This window comes from Cricetulus griseus, chromosome 5, assembly GCF_003668045.3.
Source record: "Cricetulus griseus strain 17A/GY chromosome 5, alternate assembly CriGri-PICRH-1.0, whole genome shotgun sequence".
Taxonomy (NCBI): domain Eukaryota; kingdom Metazoa; phylum Chordata; class Mammalia; order Rodentia; family Cricetidae; genus Cricetulus; species Cricetulus griseus.
In genome coordinates this window covers 170,654,540-170,673,903 of record NC_048598.1, presented here as the reverse complement: position 1 = coordinate 170,673,903, position 19,364 = coordinate 170,654,540, and the positions used below count along the sequence as shown (strand labels likewise).

The following is a 19,364-nucleotide window of genomic DNA, read 5'->3' as shown; positions in this document are numbered from 1 at the left end:
ACTCTTGACTGTGTCCATGGGAATAAGTTGAGACCAAAGTCTTTGCACTCCATAAGCACCAAAGAACCACATGTTCTTCACTAGTCAGAAAATGGACCCATCAGAGGACCCAGGGTATCCAAACCTGAGGTATATGGAAGCTGCCTACACTTTTAGGAAGCCTCCAGGAAACTAGCTTTTTTGTGTTACCCCGAGGAGATGAAGCATGCTAGGAGATCCAGGGAGTGAAAGACTTCCTTCGAGTCTAGAAGTCTGATATGAACATGAAACAGCTCCAGGCCCTTGGACCTGGGTTTTCTCATGAGCACCAGGTGGGGGCAATTACAGATGTGTTGAGGAAGTTCCCTGTTCCTGGGCTGGAACCTCTGCTAGACACTGTCAGAAAATCTAAAAAGGCCTGAGATTTGGTATTTCATTCCTCTTGTGAACTAGGTATAATCGTCACTTAAAAATTTTTTTGAAGCCAGGCAGTGGTGGCACATGTGTTTAATCCCAGCATTGAGGAGGATCTTTATGAGTTCGAGGCCGGCCTGGTCGACAAAGCTACACAGAGAAACTGTGTCTAGAAAAACCAAAATAAATTTTTTGACTCTGTGTGTGTGTGTGTGTGTGTGTGTGTGTATGTGTTTTGCTTGCATGTATGTGTATGCAGTGCCCACAGAGGCCAGATGTCAGATGCCCTGGAACTGGAGTTACAGATGATTGTTACCTATCATATGGGTGCTAGGAATCAAACTTGGGTCCTCTGGAAGAACCATCAGTGCTTTTAGCTACTGAGCCACCTCCCCATAACTGCTTTTATTATTATTATTATTATTATTATTATTATTATTATTATTTTGGTATTTTGAGACAAGTTTTTTTTTTCTGTGTATTCCTGGCTATCCTGGGACTTGCCCTGGAGATCAGACTAGCCTTGAACTCACAGAGGTCTTCCTGCCTCTGCCTATGGAGGACTGGAGTTAAAGGCATGTGCTACCACCACCCATCCTAAAAAATAATTACTTATTAATTACTATTCTCTGTGTGGTATTGGGGGCGTGAGACACAACGTGCAGGTGAAGGCCAGAGGAGCTCTGTGTAGTCAGCTCTCTCCTCCCACCCTCATGTGGTCCTAGAACTCAGGACAGCAGGCTTGTGGATGCTTTACCAGCTGAGCCATCTCTCCAACCATATAGCCACTTCCTAATGCTCTCATCCTTATGGTTTGAAAACTCCAGAAGAGAGTCAGCTTCCAGAAAGTCTTTCTGTGGTGTACATGACTTTCAGAGAGATTTCTCTAAAGAGCTTTTCTTGCATCTCTCCTTCCCCCATTGTCTGCCTCTGTGCCATTATAGGAAGGGTCTAAAAGAAACCAGCTCTTCTCAGGGCATTGGTAGAGCAAGGCTCCCAGACCAACACATTCCTTTCTCAATGCCAGCTAATATGATGATCAGAATCAATTTCTGAGGGCCATTTCTTTTCTTCCCTGTCCTATTGGAGAATTGTCATGAGCTTGAGGTCAGCCTGGGATACATAGTGAGTTCCAGCACAGCCTGAGATGCAAAATGAGATCCTATCTCAAACAAACAGCAAGCTAGAACTTTTCTAATTTTAAGAGATCATATTATGGGAGCAGCCAGAAGGCCCTCACCATGTACAAACCCTCAGTTAGGACCTCCCAGCATGCATGAGAATAAGCCACAGAAACACATAGTTTACAAATTGCCTGGTTGGTGATATTCTATTACTGCATCCCAAAATGGGCCAAGATAGTATTTGTGCATGCATTAGTGGTTTGTAATTCAAGAAAGTGCATCATTCCAAAGCCCTTAGGGGAAAGTGACAACAGGAGCTTGGCCCTGGCTCTGGGCCTCTTGTTAAGATAGAGTCTTCAGCTGATGAGTCTCTCTGTGGTTTTGCTCTACAATACTTTCCCCCCTGAAACAAACTGTACATTTGTGGATTTTGTCATTAGGCTCCCATGGGTATCCTTGAGCAAGAGAACCCTGATTAGCGGCCATTTGGGTAGCTCCATACCACAAGAGAGTTGACACTGGAGTCCCACAGAAGATCAGGGTCCAGGTCCTGTTTCAGATCTCTGCTCCACAGCTCCATTTTCCTCCATACGCTCTGATTAATGGAGAAGGACTAGTTGATTGTGTATTTATTATTACTACATGTAGGTGCCAGCAGAGCATTCACATGGACTTAGAGAACTAACTCCACTCAGCTGTCCTCTGACCTTCACATGTCAGTTCTCACCTTCCACCTCTATATGAGTGCCAGGGATTGAGCTCAGGGTATCAGGTCTGCCTGGCAGGCATCTTTACCCACTGAGCCATTTTACTGGTCACTGAGGAAATATTTGCTGATACAGTTTCTGATGAGGGCTGTTTTGTGTTTCAAAAGCAGAGTTTAGTTTAAAGAAACAAGTTGTGCCTCATCAGTTAGTGTTGTGGGGCCCAGGGTGGTCAGCTTTCTGCAGTGACTGAAGTTAGGAAGACTTTAGCCATCTTAACACTGGATCTTGGGAGGAGGCCCCAGGCACCCACTCCTAGAAAGGCTGCAGTTCATGGGAAAACAAGAATTTCAGGCATCAAGATGTTGCAGCAGCTCTGTGTCTGCTAATCCATTTCCACATGCCTCTTCTTTGTCCCTGTGTTAGATGCCAGCAATTCTAATTTGATTCTTAATTAAGACACATGTGTAAGTCCAATTCCATTAAAGCCTCTTGCCTGCTCACCAGACTCCAAAGGAACCTTCTGGAAGACCAGCCTTAGGATGGAAATACAGTGTCTTGGGAAGAAGAGTTGGCCTTAAGCCTCTGACCTTTTCCTTGCTACAACTTGGCTGGTCACCTCTGGGCACGTCATTTTCAGCTGGTGTCTTTCAACATCCATCAATCTCAACTGTGGAATGAAGGGGTTAATGCTCGGAGAATTGCATCTGACTAATGCACCACCCTAGCATGCAGACCCTAGCCACTTGATGATTATAATCACCATGCTTGCCTCTTTGTTGGCAGACTATCTGGACAATGGGGCACTGAGATTCTAGCAATGTTACCTTTATTGTCAGTATCTCCTGTGAATGCTTCCAAGCTTTTTGCTTCCTTTGCATGATCCTGACACATGACCTTGTCCCGAGAAGAGGTCACCAGAAGGGCAGGGCATCTCTTACATGAAGTAGACTGCCACACTAGGCCTAGCTTGAGCATATATGAGGCCTCTAAGCTCACCTCCACAGTGACACATGCCCTCCCATAGGGCCACAGCTACTCCAACAAGGCCACACCTCCTAATAGTGCCACTCCCTATGGTCAAGTGTTTAAACACCAGTCTGTGGGGACCATTCTTAGTCAAACCACCACATATCCCCAGCCCACTATAGTTATCAACATTATGAAAACATGAGAGGATATGGCCTCTGCAGTGGCCAAGTCTGGCACAATATCGTGGGGACCTTAGAATGGCCCCCAGTCTTTCCTTCGAGAAGCAAGGCTCTCTTAAATGATAAATTTCCCTGTCTCTAGTGAAGCCCAAAGCAATGCATGTGCCCTCCCTACTGGATCACTTTCCCCTCTGTGAAACTGGTTTTAATCAAACAAGTACTGACTGCTCCTCCACAGGATACCCTGGAACAGCCTCAACAATAGACCATTCATTGATTTTGACATTGCTAACAGCTGAGGAGAAATCCCCACAATTCTGGAGTTCTCTAGTCATACACACACAATTCTCAGATGATCTCATGAACCCAACATAGCCTTAGGAAGGAAAATTAACTCCCTGCAAGAGAGAGGATGTCATTACCACACTAAGGCCTGCAAGAGAGAGGCTGTCATTACCATGCTAAGGCCTGCAAGAAAGAGGACATTATTACCACACTAAGGCCTTTAAGTGGTTCCTTTCCTGGTGCTTAACAGGAGGGAGGAGGGAGGACCAGAGCTTTTGTTCCCTAGCGACAGTAGATTTCATGGCTGTTTGGTCTGGCTGTTTCCTTGGATCCCAGAAGACCTCACATTTTCACTTCCAGTGCTTAGAAAGCATTCAGTCTTGGGAAATAACCAATCCCTTTTGTTGTCATGAAAAGAAGTAACAGACCAAGCAAGGAAACCTTTTTCCAGCCAGCAGCTTTGTGTTTACATCATCTTGTCTCTGTTTAAATCTTTAGGAGGAGAAGCACTATGCCTGATACACCTTCCTGCCACTAGCCATGTGGCAGAGAACAGTCCACCTGCAACTTCTGTGCATGCATTTTCTGTAAATTTTTCAGTATCATTGTCACCTCTGATGCCAGGATTTCCCCTGGTAGTCAACCCAAGTCCCTTCACTGAAGCCTTCAGGGTGAACAGACTATCAGGAACTGAATTTGAGGTAAGACCCCATGTCTGCAGAAAAGATATGCCCAGGATTCCAGAAATCTGTTTCTCCACTACTGCTTGAGTTTCCCTTCCACCAAGGGACTCCAGTCCTCCTGTGCTAGATGCCCTGACAGTCTTTGGTCTTTCCTTCTCTATTTCTACAGTCTCTTTGAACTCTCTGACCTCACATGTTACTTACTGGGTGATAGTGTGTACTGGCTTACCCTGTTCTTTGGAGACTAGGTGAGTCTTGACATTTCAGATCCTGGTGACCTTGAATCTAGGGAGTCTACTCTGCTGTGACTTTGTTTTTTTTTTTTTTTTTTTTTTGGGAACAATCTGAAAGAGCAATCTACTTAACATAAAAGACACACACCCATCTGTAAGCAGACCACCTCGGAGCAACATTCACACTTGTGTGTTTTGCCATGGTTTCTCTGTGTCTAGTTTGTCATTTGTGTCTTTCCTGAAGTTGTCACTTCCCCATAGGGAAAGCCGACATGAGGACATCTTTAGGATCCAGGGTCTGGACTTGCTGGCCTTTGAGCATTGTCTCCCTCAGTCACCTTACTCAACAGGTCTGGCAGGCTGGTATCTTTGTGGGACACTCTGGTCTGTCTGTCTGTCTGGTCCAGACTTCATTGCTTCCATGAGATCCATACGGTGTTCTTAAATGTAGTTCATCCTTTGCATCAGCAGGGCAGCTTCCAAGAATCAGGAAGATCAGGGGCCTGCAGCTGGCCTGTAGAACCCATGCCCAGAGGCAGGGCCCAGCATCTCTGTGCTCAGGGGTGGATTCAGCCAATCTTCACCTCTCATCTCATAGAAATTCCCAGGAACCAGATGCTGGCTCCAGGACTCAGCTGCACTGCCTATCTACTCTTGACATCTGGCCTGCCTTTGGCAGCTGCTGCCAGTCTGTTCCCTTAAGCCCTGCCAGCTGCTCATAGTTACAGAGTACATCCTATGTTCTAGACACCACTGAAAAGGATTCTCATACTCCTGCTCTTGAAATCCAAAAGGCACTGTGGTTGTAGTTTTAACATCACCCTACCCTCAGATGAGAAAAAAGAAAAAACAAACAAAACAAAACAAAACAAACAAAAAATGAAGCACAGAGAGACTGTGTAGTTTGTTCTAGCTTGCAGAACCTATGTGTAGCTGAGCTGTGACTGCAAACCAGGATACTTAGCTCTGGAGCTATCGTAAAAAAATAACAACAAGAAACTTATTTATTGAGCTTTAATTCACAAGTAGAACCCAGTACTGACAATCAGAGGTCTCCCCATCCCTACAGGACTAGTCATGGCCCAGGGGTCTCCCCATCCCTACAGGGCTAGTCATGGCCCAGGGATCTCTACCTGCAGGAATGTCTCTAAGGATAGCATTCAGGCAGGGCCCAGCAGCAGCCCAGGAGCTCGCCAAGGTTCTGTGGGGCCAGTGCCTTTCTCAACCACGGCTTAGTCTGACTCCTCTCTTTTCTGGTTAACAGCTCTGAACGCTATGGGCATAAATCTTTGCTCAGCTTTGTTCAGGATGATGCTGAAGCCCACATATGAAAAGCCAAACTTACCGTCTTACCTCCAGAATTCTACAGCCAACCTGAAGCCCCTTACACTTACCCAATACTTCGGGAGAGTCCCTGCCCTTCTCTGATTCAGTCCCTGCATGTGATGTGGAGCGATGTTTGCCATCCTGTAGTTGTCATGACAAAATACCAAAAATGGCTTGGCAAGAGGCAGATCCATAAACATTTGCAAACACTGGTGAGACCAGACAGTTTTTCCATTTGTATTGGTAGCCACATGATTCTTTTGGTTCTAAGATGTCAACTTTGGACACTTGTGAGAAGTCCACTTGCTTCCGGTAGACTGCCCCCAGCTAGTTCCCAAGAAGAAGGAACCAGCAATAGGTGATGTGGAAGGGAAGGATCTGTCTAACAGGGTGCAGAGGTGGTTCCTGCCTGAGCAGGAGGCTGGTGTATAAATGGGGAGGCACTGGACTGTCTACTGTGGACGTGTACTCCCCAACCAGCTTCCATTGCCCGGGGATGAAGTCAGCCTTTGCCCAGGGTTCTTAATGTCAGACGGTGCTGAGCACAGCCCTTGAGTCAGCTCACTCAAGCCTCACAATGACCTTTGGCAAGCAGGTGTTATTTTTATCCTCATGTTACAAATGGGGAAACTGAGGCTACATAAGGGGAAAGTGAGCTTTGAAGTCATTCAGTTTGGCTCCAAGTCTCTGCTTGTGGTGTGCTATCCTACCTCACCATCTGTAGACAGAATAGATTCCCAGCTCTAGATAAGTGGCTGTGAGGCTTAAACACAGGTTCTCTGAAGATACCAGACCACCTCTTCTCTCTCCACCCTGACCCATCCCATCTTCCTCCACTGTGCACATTCATGCCTGTGGCTACCATCTCTTCTTGTAACCAGTCTAGATCTTGCAAGGTTAACCCTGGTACCCTCCACCTCCTCCATGCAACCTCTCTAAACAGAGATAGCTTGCAGCAAACACTTCCCTCTCCTGATCCCCACCTCTGCTACAAAGGGTCAGCGGCTCAACTAGCACTGGGATGGATCCCTGAGTTATAATCACATGGGAACAAAAGCAGAAAGGAAAGCAACTCCCCTGGAGCCACACACAAGTTCAGCAGAGGAATTGACCAGAGCTAAGAGCTGTCATCACTGGATGCTGAGTGTCCCATATTAGCCAAAGTTCTAGAAGAAATGTACTCCTTCAGCTAGGGTTATAGCAGTAGTAGAATACTAGTCTAGTATGTGGAAGGTTCTGGATTCAGTCCCCATTAATGCAAAAGAAAGGACAGAGATGGAGAGATGGAGAGGTGATGAGAGATAGAGAGGAGAAGACAGGAGAGAGAATGAGATTAATCTTGGATGTTTGCTCACTCTGCTGTCTACTCCTGTAAAAGCATGGCACAGACTGAGTAACTTAGAAACAAAAGAAAGTGGCTTTTCCTATTCTGGAGGCTGGGAGTCCAAAGTCAAGGTGCTGAATCTGGCCAGGGCCCTCTAGTTACAGAAGAGCATGGCCAGCATACTGTGGTGAAGGGACAAGGAAGAGAGTGAGTTGGTTAAACAAGGAAAGCCTGGAAAGCAGGCTTGGCTCTGCAACAGCTCACTCTCGAGATAAAGCATTGATTGACTCAGTAGATTGGCCTAATCAGTACCCACCACCTCTTACTGGTTAGCTCACATCAGCCAAGCTCACACCAGTCAGTGATGTAACACTCGTCATTCCATCTCAACACAAGCATTTTAGGGGATAGTTAAATGACAGCAATGTCCCTGGACTTGTAGAAGTTGTGTCCAGGGTACCTAAGGGGTCTGACTGGGGGTCTAGTGCTAAGTGTGGTAGGTTTTAAAATTCTGAGGCTTTCCATCTCCAGTTAATCACCCCAGAATGTCTCCAGAACAGTTCTCTTTCCTATGAAAAGTAGCATCACCCACAGGAGTGCCCTTTGAGAAGGGTCGGGGGTGGGTCTTATGATGGGAGGACTAAGGCAGAAGAGCAGCTGTCTCTGACAGTGAGAAGAAGGGCAGGAGCCTTGGGAAGCACTTGTATAAAAAGCCGTCCATGTGCATGTTGAGACTCTTGGATTTCGTTTTAGGTTGTCACCACTGGGAAGGAACAACTGGATTTTGAAACAGGACCAAAAATATTTGATTTGCAGATTTATGTTAAGGATGATGTCCATGTCACAGACTTGCAAGTCCTGACTGTTCAGGTGACAGATGTGAATGAGCCACCTCAGTTTCAAGGCAACTTGGCACAAGGTGAGACATACCTACCCAGACAATGGCATCAGAGAGGACCCTGAGAGACAGAGACAAACAGAAAAAGTAAATGAACAAGCAACTGCTTCCTCAGAAAAGGCACCTGCTTACTGAACAGGGGAGAATACAATGTTTTCCTTGGCTTGCCAAGTCATGACACCCAGCAACTTTAGAGTCTTGCAACTTTTCTTCTTTCTGTCCCTTTCAGTCCTAGGAAGAATAATGAATGCAGGGACCTCAAAAATGGAACATTTTAGAGGGACCTGGGCTCAGCCCATCATAGGTTTGTCACCTTATTCTATAGCCATTGTCCAGCTGTCTTGTTCTCCCTCGTGGACTCAGTAGGCACAATATGCCCTGGGCCTGCTTGGGAGACAGTGGGGACAATCTAAGGAAATGGAAATCTGGGGATGTAGCTTGGTGGGGGAATGTTTGCACCACTTGCACAATGCCATGGGTTCAATCCTCAACATCACAGAAAATAAAAATAAGGGGTGCTGGGACGGCTCAGCAGGTGAAAGATAACACCTCTTTCCATGCACGCCTGGCAACCTAAGTCCAATACCCAGCGCATGCATCAGAGTGGAAGGAAGAGAGCTGACACACAAGGTTGTTCTCAATCTTCACACACACATTGTGACATGCACACCCACACACATCATGCACACGTGTGCCCATGTGCATTCACACACTGATAATAAATACTTTAGAAACACTAATAACGATAAAGAAGATACAACTTAGGGCCGTTTCCCATCAAATCTTGCCAAGCTCCTGGTTATGTATACTCTGTGCAATGAGAACCCCACATCCATTGTTCCTCTTGGGCTCTCTCTGAACTTGCAACTCAGACATCCATCTGTTTTACCCAATGTCTCTTGAACATCTAAAAGGTTTCTCAAACTTAGCAAGTCTCTCAAACCAAACTCTTTACTCTCACCTCACCCCATCCCACCGTCACCCTTCTCTAGTGTCCTTACTCCCACCCCTTCTGTTGGGAGTCCATGTGTGTTTCACAGGGTCACTTCAACATAAGAAGATGGAACTGAATGTGGCCACTAGGGAGGCTCCCAACTTCCCTCTCATCCTCTTTCCAGCTAATGGCACTCTGAGTCACCTCCCAGTAGAGGAGGTGACTGAAAACATGATACCTAGCATCACAGTGATATCCATCCCTTGGTCTTACCATGGCTGCTCTCTCATTTTCATGATGCTAGCCTGACTAGTTGGTCCCCTTTATATGCAGGGTCTGGATGGCCTAGTGTCTAATGAGACATTCTATTCCCCTTTGACTCGGAACAGGTTTAAACCTCTATGTAATAGAAAGAACAAATCCTGGATTCATTTACCAGGTGGAGGCCTTTGACCCAGAAGACACAAGTCAGAACATACCCCTCAGTGTAAGTATCCTAGGCTGCTGCTGTACATACCAGCTTTGGGGTGTGTACAGCCAAGCTTGATGGCCAAGACTACCAGGTGGGTAGCAGGGACAGCAGGGGGAGGTACTGTCACTTCCAAGACCTGGCCAGGGCTCTGGGTGCATGGCATTTTGTGATCTTGGACAAACTCTTAAACTTGTTGAGCTCCTGTGCTTTCTGAGTGACAGCAAAAGCAGGAGAGTACTTAGCATAGGCAGGGTTAGCTCACTGGAGAGGCTGCATGTGAAGCCACCCACCCAGGCCAGATCTGGCTGGCAGCATTCGCTTTCAAGCTGATGCAAAGACAACATGTTATTTTGAACATGAGCACAAAAGGTACACCCCCAAACCAGGCATTGCCATCATTCCTAAGAGACAGGCAAGCTTGCAGCAAAGATGTTTTTCTTTTTTAGGGGAAGATAAGTCTCAGAGATTTTTGATGCAGACAATGGCTGGGTCCCAGAGATTTGCCTCACCATCCAGGCTGAGAAGGCTGATGTCTCCTGGCACCCATTTGAAATCACATTTCTTCTTGGAGCAGGGACTTTTAGACCCAGTACCCCCAGGTGAAGCTATTCCTGGGAGGGGTGCCTTTCTTTGCTTTGCTGAGGCTGAACTTTCCCTGCAGCTGCCAGGACCAGCCTTGAGGAAAACATGAAGGTTTACCAAGGGTACAGGGTGCCCAGCTGCCAACCCCACTCTCTGGTGAAGAGTACTCTGAAATGGGGCAGTCAGGCTGTCAGCAATATCTGGGGCCTGCTTCTTTCATGCACAGCTTCTAAAAGGACAAAATGGTCCATAGGATAATCTCCAGGACCAATATAGGTCACCACAGGTCTGAAGTAGCTGCTGGAAGGTTGTTGCAGGCATCTCTCATTCATTTGTCCAAGGTTCATTTGTGTCAACATTTGCCTGAAGAAGAGATCTTGGAGTGGGTGGGTGTCCACCCTACTGAAAAGAACAATGCTGTGACAAATTTTTTTCCCAGGGAGATGCTGCACACACATCTACTCACCCCAGATAGGGAACCCACACAGACAAAAGCATGGATACCACCAAAAGTCCAACTTGGTGAACCAAGGAATTGTTTGGGTGAGGAATGTGGGTGAGGGATTGCAGAAGCAGAAATTACTCAAAGACAGCTACATCACCAAGGCCCATTCCAGTGTAGGGGACAGCTCACAAAAGTTGGGAACCTGGAGCACACTGCACAGCCTGCAGGCAGCTCAACAGGTTGGAGGGTGTCCTTTCCAGGTGCCTCAGTTGGTCTAATCTTCTTCCAGAAAGCTGGTCAGGTCCCATAGAATCCTTTGAAGCCTTATTGTTTATTCTGGCAGAGAAAGCCCAAGTGGTCAGTTTCAGGGACTTCCTGAAGATGCTTTGAGTTGTTTACCTTTCTGCTTAAGGAGCTTGCCTACAGGATAAATATTTCAGTCTCTGAGGAAACTGTTATTCAACAAACGGTAAGTGTTTTAAGTGAGTATTGACTGAAACCATACTCATCATGGAAGGTAGATAACAGAAAATATTACCACAGTGGAGGATAGGAGGTATGTGTGTGTGTGTGTGTGTGTGTGTGTGTGTGTGTGTGTGTGTGTGTGTGTGTGTGTGTGTGTGTGTGTGTGTGTGTTGGAGAAGGCCAGAGGAAGAGCTTGAGTGTCCTGAATTTGGAGCTAGGCAGAGGCCAGTAAGTCCCACTATTGTTCCTGTGTCTGATTCCCCACAGTGTTAGCCTTATAAACATGTTCAATCTCAACTGTTTTTTTTTTGTTTGTTTTTTGATGCATGCCAGAACCTAAACTCATGTTTGTATATCAAGTGATCTTACCCACAGTCTCAGACTATGTGATTTTTAAAATATTTTTAAAATTTATTAACTTTTACATTTCCAGTTCCCCCTGCCCCCTCTCCTGCTGCTCCCCCCTCCTCCCATCTGCTCCAGGGAGAGGGTAAGGCCTCCCCTGGGAAGTCTACCTAAGTCTGTTCCATCATCCTGTTGAGGCAGGACCAAGGCACCTCCCCACCCCACACCCTGTGTCTAGGCTGGGCAAGGTATCTCTTCATATAGAATGGGTTCCACTAAGTCAGTTTGTGCATTAGTATTAGATCTTGGACCCACTGCCGGTGGCCTCATATATTGTCCCTCTCACACTGTTGTCACCTATATTAAGGGAGTCTAGTTAGGTCTTATGGAGGTTCCCTATTTGTCAGACCTGAGTCACTGATCTCTCACTTTCTCAGATCAGCTGATTCTGTGGGTTTCCCCAATATGGTCTTGATTCCTTTGTTCATATTATCATTCCTCCCTCACTTCGATTGTACTTCAAGAGCTTGGCCCATTGGTTTTATGTTGTTGTTTTTTTTATGCTCAGTTCCATGAAAAAAAGTAGACACTGTGTAAAACTATAATTGTACAAAACAAACTAAAATAAAACAAATAAAACCAGGGGTGCTTAAGTGAGGTCTGTGTATTTGGTTCCTGGAAGCCTCATTTTACAGAGCAAGAGGATCCTGGATCGAGGGTCTTATGGTGTACCACCCTAGGAAAGAAAGTAGGGACAAGGGTAGAGGGCCCTTCTTGTTTCTTCATTTTTCTTAATTGCTAAGATGCAATTAAGATGCAATGTTTGGGGTATTGTGTTCTGAGTGTGATGTGTGTATACATCAAGTGATCATCCCTCAGTGTAATAATGGCTGCAAAGTTTGTAAAAGATGCACTGTGGTCTGTATTACATACTCTTCCATTGCTGTGATGAAACACTATGACCAAGGAAACGTAAGGAAGAAAGAGCTTGTTTTGGCTATGGTTCCAGAGGGTAATAAGGATCCATCGTGGCTGGGAGTCATGGCAACCACCTGTAGTCCTGGTGGCACACATCTTAAACTGTAAAGCACAAAGCAGAGAGCCAGTTGGAAGTAGGTGAGGCTGTTTGCTCGCAAAGCCCACCTCCAGTGATGTACACCACCTAAGCCTACCCAAATATCACCACTAATAGTTCAAATTCCCAAGACTATGGGGGGGCATTTCTCATTCAAACTGCCACAGAGTCCAGGGGAAGAAATTTCAGCTTTCAAAGCAACATTTAGTTTATATGGGAAGTTTGGTGTTTTGAGACATGATTTCTCTCCATAGCCTGGCTGTCCTGGTGTTTTGAGACAGGGTTTCTCTACATAGTCCTGGCTGTCCTGGAATTCAAAGTCACAGATTAAAGTTGTGTGCCACCACACCTGACTGTTTTTGTATAGGTATTTTCATGTTTTCAGACAGGGTCTGATAGCCCAGCCTGGCCTCAAACTTGCAATCCCTCTGCCTCTGCCTCCCAAGTCAGATTTCTACTTTGTATCTCCATTTTTAATACATCTCCATGTCACATAGCTAGAGTACGGTTCCCTTCAGAAACGAATCTCAGCAACAGTTGTCACTTGGAAGGGAGGCAGCCCAGAGGAAACCAGTATGACAGGGTATCTCCCTTTAAAATATGCCACTGTGTCAAAGTGGTTTGGAGGGAATTGTAAGTCTAGGGCATGCAGGGGCTGTGGCGTTGTCTGGAGAGAGGTGCTCTGGCTTGCCACAGAGGGAGTTGATGACATGTGGGACTGGACAAAAGGAAAAATGGTTTCGGTAGTACCATCTTCTCCATGGCCTTCATCCTTGGATGCTTGACACTGGGCAATGGGGGCACTGAGAAGCACAGTTTCCTACACTAAGCAGAAAGGATACGGCTAACTTTCCACCGACCAAGTTTGTGTTTCTCACCTTTGGCTCAAAATTGCAACCTCAGGAGAGCTTCAAACACTCACAGGTGTCCTGACTGCTCGAGTGCCCAAGAGTTTGGGGTTGTAGGGATCTAGATGCGGTGGGCAGTGTGCAGGGTGGCTAGTGTTTGATTGATGCTTTGGCATATGCTGGGAACAGACAAGGCTGCTGCATAAAGAGTGGGGACTCCTGTCCTCAGCAGGCAGATGCTGAGTTATCCTGCAGACTTCAGATGACTTTGTAGTACTGCGCTCAGAACCCCTGAGCAGAGCGAGAACAGACTGAGTAAGCTCTGAAGCATGTACTGAAGGCCACCTGGGCTTCCTGGAACTGTGCCTGTCACCTTAGCCGATGGGCTCCATAAGATACGCCTCCCTCGCAAAATGAAGGGTAGATTCAAGAGAGATTTAGAGCACACACTGAACCCAGACCCTGGAAACTGACAAACATTCCAGTCCTTATCCAGTTTAAGGAAATAAACAGTGGGGCTTCCTCCCAGACCCCAGATTAGGCAGAAACCACACCCAAACACCTGTTTTTACAGAAATGCTTTACCAAGTGGGGAAGAAAAGTTAAAATGGCTGCTTTCTGACTCAGCAAGAAAACAGCAGCAAATGACCTTGTGAAGGGACCAGCTTCCCTTTCGGCAGCCATAACAGCCGAACATGTGCTTCTGTGACCTTGTCCCAGACATTAGAAAGTCAGATGCCTGTCTTGTGACAAGGAACCAATCAGAAGTTAGCTGGTGGCGCTATGCTTTACAACCCTGGGTGTGCTTTACGGACAAGTGCACAGCAATGACGCAGAGAGCATAGCAACCACCCTGGGAGGGCCTATGGGCCATAACAACCAGTTGACCAATCAACACAGGGCAAGCCCTCCAAGCCTGGAGGCACACCAATCCTGAGCCTGTGTGTACCCCTAGACACTCCCCTTATGCTGCCCTATAAAGATCTGTGCGCAGCGGCTTCAAACTGTCTTTTCTAGCCATCTGCCATGGCGGGTGGGTGAAAGACCCGAGCTAACATGGGGTTAGCTCGTTAAATTACAATAAAGCCTCGTGCAGTTTGCATCAAGCTCTCGAATCCGCCTGGTGATTGGGGTGACCGAGAACGTGGCCTGGGACCCCGGATACTTGAGTTTTCTGGGGTCTAACACTTGCAGGTGTCATTCTTAAGAGAAGGAAAAAGGGAGTTATGTGTTAGATGGGCTAGGACTTTGCAGAAGAGGAGATAGGGACGAGAGAGACAAGGAGAAGGGGATAAGGGAAAGGCAGCAAGGATGTTTGTCCCAGAGAAATAAAGGACAGCCTTTGGATAGAGAGGAGACAGATGTGGCCCATAGGCAAATGGTGCTTTATAAAGGTAATGGGGGAAACCCTGCATTAGGACGAGGTGTTTAATTTTAAGTGGGCATGGTAATTAGGTGAGCCAAAGGTGTTTTGGTGGTAATGCTCAGGAGGAAGAAGTAGCCAATTAAGGGAATAGACCTTGGTAGCTAGCTTGAAGAATGTAATCTAGTGGTTGTTTTTTTGTTTTTTTTCATAGATGAAATGGGGCAGAACGGCCTGCCAGAGTCACATACTCTAGAGGGCTAGTGTCCCTTCCAGAAGTGACAGCATGTAACAGACCACGTAAAGTGGGGATGCAGTCAGAAGCCACCACTTTCACTCTTTCATTGGGTCCTGATAGGCATGAATTTGTATGTTGTTTCGACCATCCTTGTTCTTTATTGTACTGTCCTGTGTAACCAGAGATAAATGCCACATATGTTGCTTTCAATGTTTTAGTGGCCACATTAAAAATACATCAGGTAGTATTAATCACTCTTAGATCACAGGCCCTCTAGCTGCCTCTCTCCAGATACCCCTGCAGTCTGTCCCTTGGAACAAAGAACTGACAAGAGCCTGCAGTGATGCAGCCCAATGCTTTCACATTCTCTCTGCTGTCCAGGACCAAGGCTAAACTAGTACCTGCCTCCTGGAATGTAGATTGTGACAAGTGGGGAACTTCCCGCCATTCTCTAGGAATCCACAAGTGGGTAAGACCACTTTGTTAGCCGGACGTTGGTGGCACATGCCTTTAATCCCAGCACTCGGGAGGCAGAGGCAGGCGGAACTCTGTGAGTTCAAGGCCAGCCTGGTCTCCACAGCTAGTGCCAGGATAGGCTCCAAAGCTACACAGAGAAACCCTGTCTCGAAAAACAAAACAAAAAACAAACAAACAAAAAAGACCACTTTGTTATGTGGATTTAGAGGTTCTTTCCTTTAGGAACCATGCCATGCTGAACACAGTAGTTGTCTCTCCTAGGGAAAATATTCTTTGGAACTTGAAGGGAGACTTCCTTTCCTTCAACCCCCACTCCCCGCACATACACGTACACTATGGCTGAAAGCTGTCTTTCCTGTTGTGAAGGATGCTCTCATGACAATTCCTCTATATAGACCTGTTCCTCTGTTCTTTCTCCCTAAGTTACAATAGTTATACTATAGCTCAATTCAATATATATAACACACCATCAGATGGCAAATGAGATATTTCACACCCACTTTTCTTATGACCTTAAAACATGGGTATACTTTACTCCCAGGCTCACCTCCATCAGACCAGTCATCACATTTCAGGTGCTCAGTAGTGACATGAACATGGCTGATGGCTGCTGGGGGTGCTCAGCTTTTATCTTGACAAACTTGTGTATCCAAGGTTCCTTCTGTACTCTGATGAGGATCAGGTGACTGGGATCCAGAGGCTGCGCACAAAGGGAAAGATGCTGTCCCTGGAAATACCCAAGCCTCTGGCTTTCTTCTTGTACCCACTCAGTTTTTTTCCACCGGGTGAAGAAGGCTTGTGGAGAGGCCACACTCCTACCTTTGCTCCAGCCCTCTCATTGCCAATGGCTGGTTGGCTTCAGCAGAGCCTCTGTGGAGACTCTGGCGATACTAATAGATTTTGCAGCTGGAGGCAGAGTGATCTAGTGTATAGCCCACCATTAAAGGGTGTTCTCAGACACAGACCCTTCTAGCAAGTGTGCTTTGTCTTCACCAAGGCAGACAAAGGAATAAGTTAAACGAGCAGCAAGCTCACTACTAGTAGAGCAACAGAACATCTTCACTTATATCTTCTTGCTGGCAGCTGAGAGGAACCTAGCCAACCCAGGAAATCTCTCTCCTGAATGGACCAATAAAGGTCATGAATAGATAGCATCTTTATTATTTATTTACTTACCATTAGTGTGTGGGGAGTGTGCGTGTGAAGGTCAGGGGACAACTTTGAGGAACTGGTTCTTCCTTCCCACTATGGGGATCAAACCCAGATCACCAGGCTTCTTTGTCACGTTGTGTGCCAAGTACCATTGTCTGCTCAGTGCTGAGCCATCTTGTTGGCTCCCAGGGTTTCCTATCTTTACCATCTCCATCTCAGTAATTGAATTGATGTCTCTATACATTCGACGCAAGTGTTCTATTGTGGTGATATCTTTCTTGCACAAATAAAGCCTGTCTGGGGGCCAGAGAATGGAGCTTGCCACTAGCTAACCATAGAGGTCTGGAGGTCTGTACAGACAGACAGGAAGTGATGTAGCTGGGCAGAAACAGGATATAAGCAGGGAGAAACAGGAAATCACTCTCTTCTCTGCTGAGATGCTTAGGAGGTAAGGTGTGCTGTGGCTTGCTCCTTCTCTCTGATCTTTCAGCATTTCCCTCTATATCTGACTCTGGCCTTTTATTGTCTAGACCAATTAAGAACTCCTTTTACATTCTATTACTGAGCCACAGCTCTTTTTAGACAGGATCTTGTTATGTAGCCCAGATTGGTCTCCAGAATCCTAGTTGTCCTGCCCCAACCTTGTGAATGCTGGGATTACGGGCAGCTGTGTAATAGTTTCCTCAGTGATCAAAACATTCCTTCCTGCTGAAAATTCCTTAAGCAGGAAGGTAAACAACTCAAAATAGTGTCAGGAAGTCCCTGAAGCTGACCAGATTCTTTAGGTCCCTCCCTGCCAGAGTGAGCAATAGAAGCTGAGAGTTCCTCTCAGATGGAAGGAAGCTGAACTGCTGAGAAGACACAGACAACCTGAACTGCAAAGACTAGAGACCAGCTCATCTGCTTAGAAGAAGCAGAAACCAGCTGAACTGCTTGGAAGAGGGTTAGACCAACTAAGGCACCTGGAAAGGACACCCTCCAACCTGTTGAGCTGCCTGCAGGCTGTGTGCAGTGTGCTCCAGGTTCCAACTTTTGTGAGCTGTCCTCTACCCTGGAATGGGCCTTGGTGATGTAGCTGTCTTTGAGTCATTTCTGCTCCTGTAACCCCCTCACCCACATTCCTGTAAGTAACCGCAAACAAAGTCCAAGTTGGACTTTGGTCTGTGTGGGTTCCCTGTCTGGGGTGAGTAGAAGTGTGCTGCACCACTCCAAGGAAAGTTTTGTCACACAACACAAGCATGTCCCACCATCTAGTTTCTGGCTGGAACTTTCTGGTCCCTTAGCAGCCGTTTACTTCTGAATGAAAAACGGAAGTAAGGCTTTGCTTGGTAGCTCACTGGGTACCCAGGCCTTTCTACCCTATTGCAGAAGTTCTGCCATGATGCCTGACCCTTTCCTTCCTGATAGCTTTTCCAGAACATGTCCTGCCTATGAACTTTGAAGTCACCCATTGGAGTCACAGCAAAAGCCGTTCTACTCTGGGTGTTTGTGTGACTCCAGCCCTATATCCACAGGGGCTGATGGCTGAGCATGCTTCTGGCAGACCCTAGGTGGATGGAGATTGTTGTCCTTAGGACTGGAAGACCCTGGTTCATGTCTACAGAACTGACTCAAGATGGCATTCCTCCCACAGAAGGGACAGGGATGGGTGCTGCCTCCTCAGCAGCAAGGTACACATTAGTAAAATAAGTCTGGGCCTCAGGAGGCAGCTCAGTTGGTAGAGTGCTTGCGTAACATGCACAAAGCCCTGGGCTCCGTCCTTAGGATGCCATGAAACCTCTTATACAGCAGGTTGGAGGCCAGCCAGGGGTCCATGAAATGCTGTCTCTAAAAACAAACAATAGCAACAAAACTCCCAATGCACACATTTGTCAGTGTCTCCTAGACACAGTTAAATGACTGCCATACACACTAAGCTTTTCCACACAGGCAGAAACCAGGGTAGGCTGTAATGAGCAACTTTTTATTGGCCTTTTTTCTTGAGTTAAGGGTTCCTTTCTTCTTCTCCCCCCACCTGCCACCACCAGAGCTGGGTGGGAGTAGCACAGAGAAAAAAGAAGGAAGAATTGGTAGGGATTTTTGTTTCAAAATATTCAGCTTAAACAGAGAAATCTAACTGACATGTTATTGTATTTTTAACCCAGCCTGGCCTGCCTGGAAGATCCTGGTCTGTGTGTTGGGCCTCTAGGTAAGGCTATGGGGCCTGAATTCTGGCTTGAAGTGTCATCGGCACTCCCAGACTTGGGAACACAAGGGTTCTTGCTTCCCTCTGGAAATTGCCTCAGTGTGGCATGGATGCCCTATTCTCTAGGACACGAGGCTGAATTCATGTTGATTTTTGTACAGAGGCCTGACAGCCAGGCATGGCTGGGAAAGACACCAGAGTTATATTTGCCAGCAGCTGCCGCACTGCAGCAAGGAGCTGAGGGGAGGGTGCTGGCTCCAAGGGAGTTGACATTTCTGAAAACTGGGCTACTTTACCTTCCCTCTGGCTACCCCAAAAACACTCTCAGCAGAGTGAATGAGGCAGGAAGGATGAGCCCTGTGTCTTCTAAAAGGAAGCTTTTGTAAACAAGGACAACCAGGAGCCACCAGGAGTTGGCAAACAGAACTGTGGGAGGTGGGAAGGGATATTCCCAGAGGCAAACAGAGCTTGTCTAAGGAGCTCGTTTGTTAGCTGAATTGATCTGATTACTCGGGACTTTTCTCAGCCAGGACTGGGGCAGAGAGGGGCTGCAGTTGCTTTTCATTCTATTTAGTTTCTGTTTTCCAAGAATGAATATCAAGGGAGAGCTTTGATTAAAAAAGCCTTTAAAAGGAGGCAAGAATGCCAGGTTTTACAGAAAG

At 46.6% G+C, this 19,364-nt stretch overlaps 1 protein-coding gene across 1 annotated transcript in view; it reads left to right on the top strand.

The window, feature by feature from the left end:
* Positions 1-19,364, top strand: part of Cdhr3 (cadherin related family member 3) — a 75,124-nt gene that overhangs the window by 2,747 nt on the left and 53,013 nt on the right. The window contains exons 2-4 of the mRNA XM_035445883.1: positions 4,156-4,358; positions 7,977-8,142; positions 9,445-9,542. Coding sequence (XP_035301774.1) covers positions 4,156-4,358; positions 7,977-8,142; positions 9,445-9,542 — 467 coding nt within the window. The remainder of the gene's footprint in view (positions 1-4,155; positions 4,359-7,976; positions 8,143-9,444; positions 9,543-19,364) is intronic.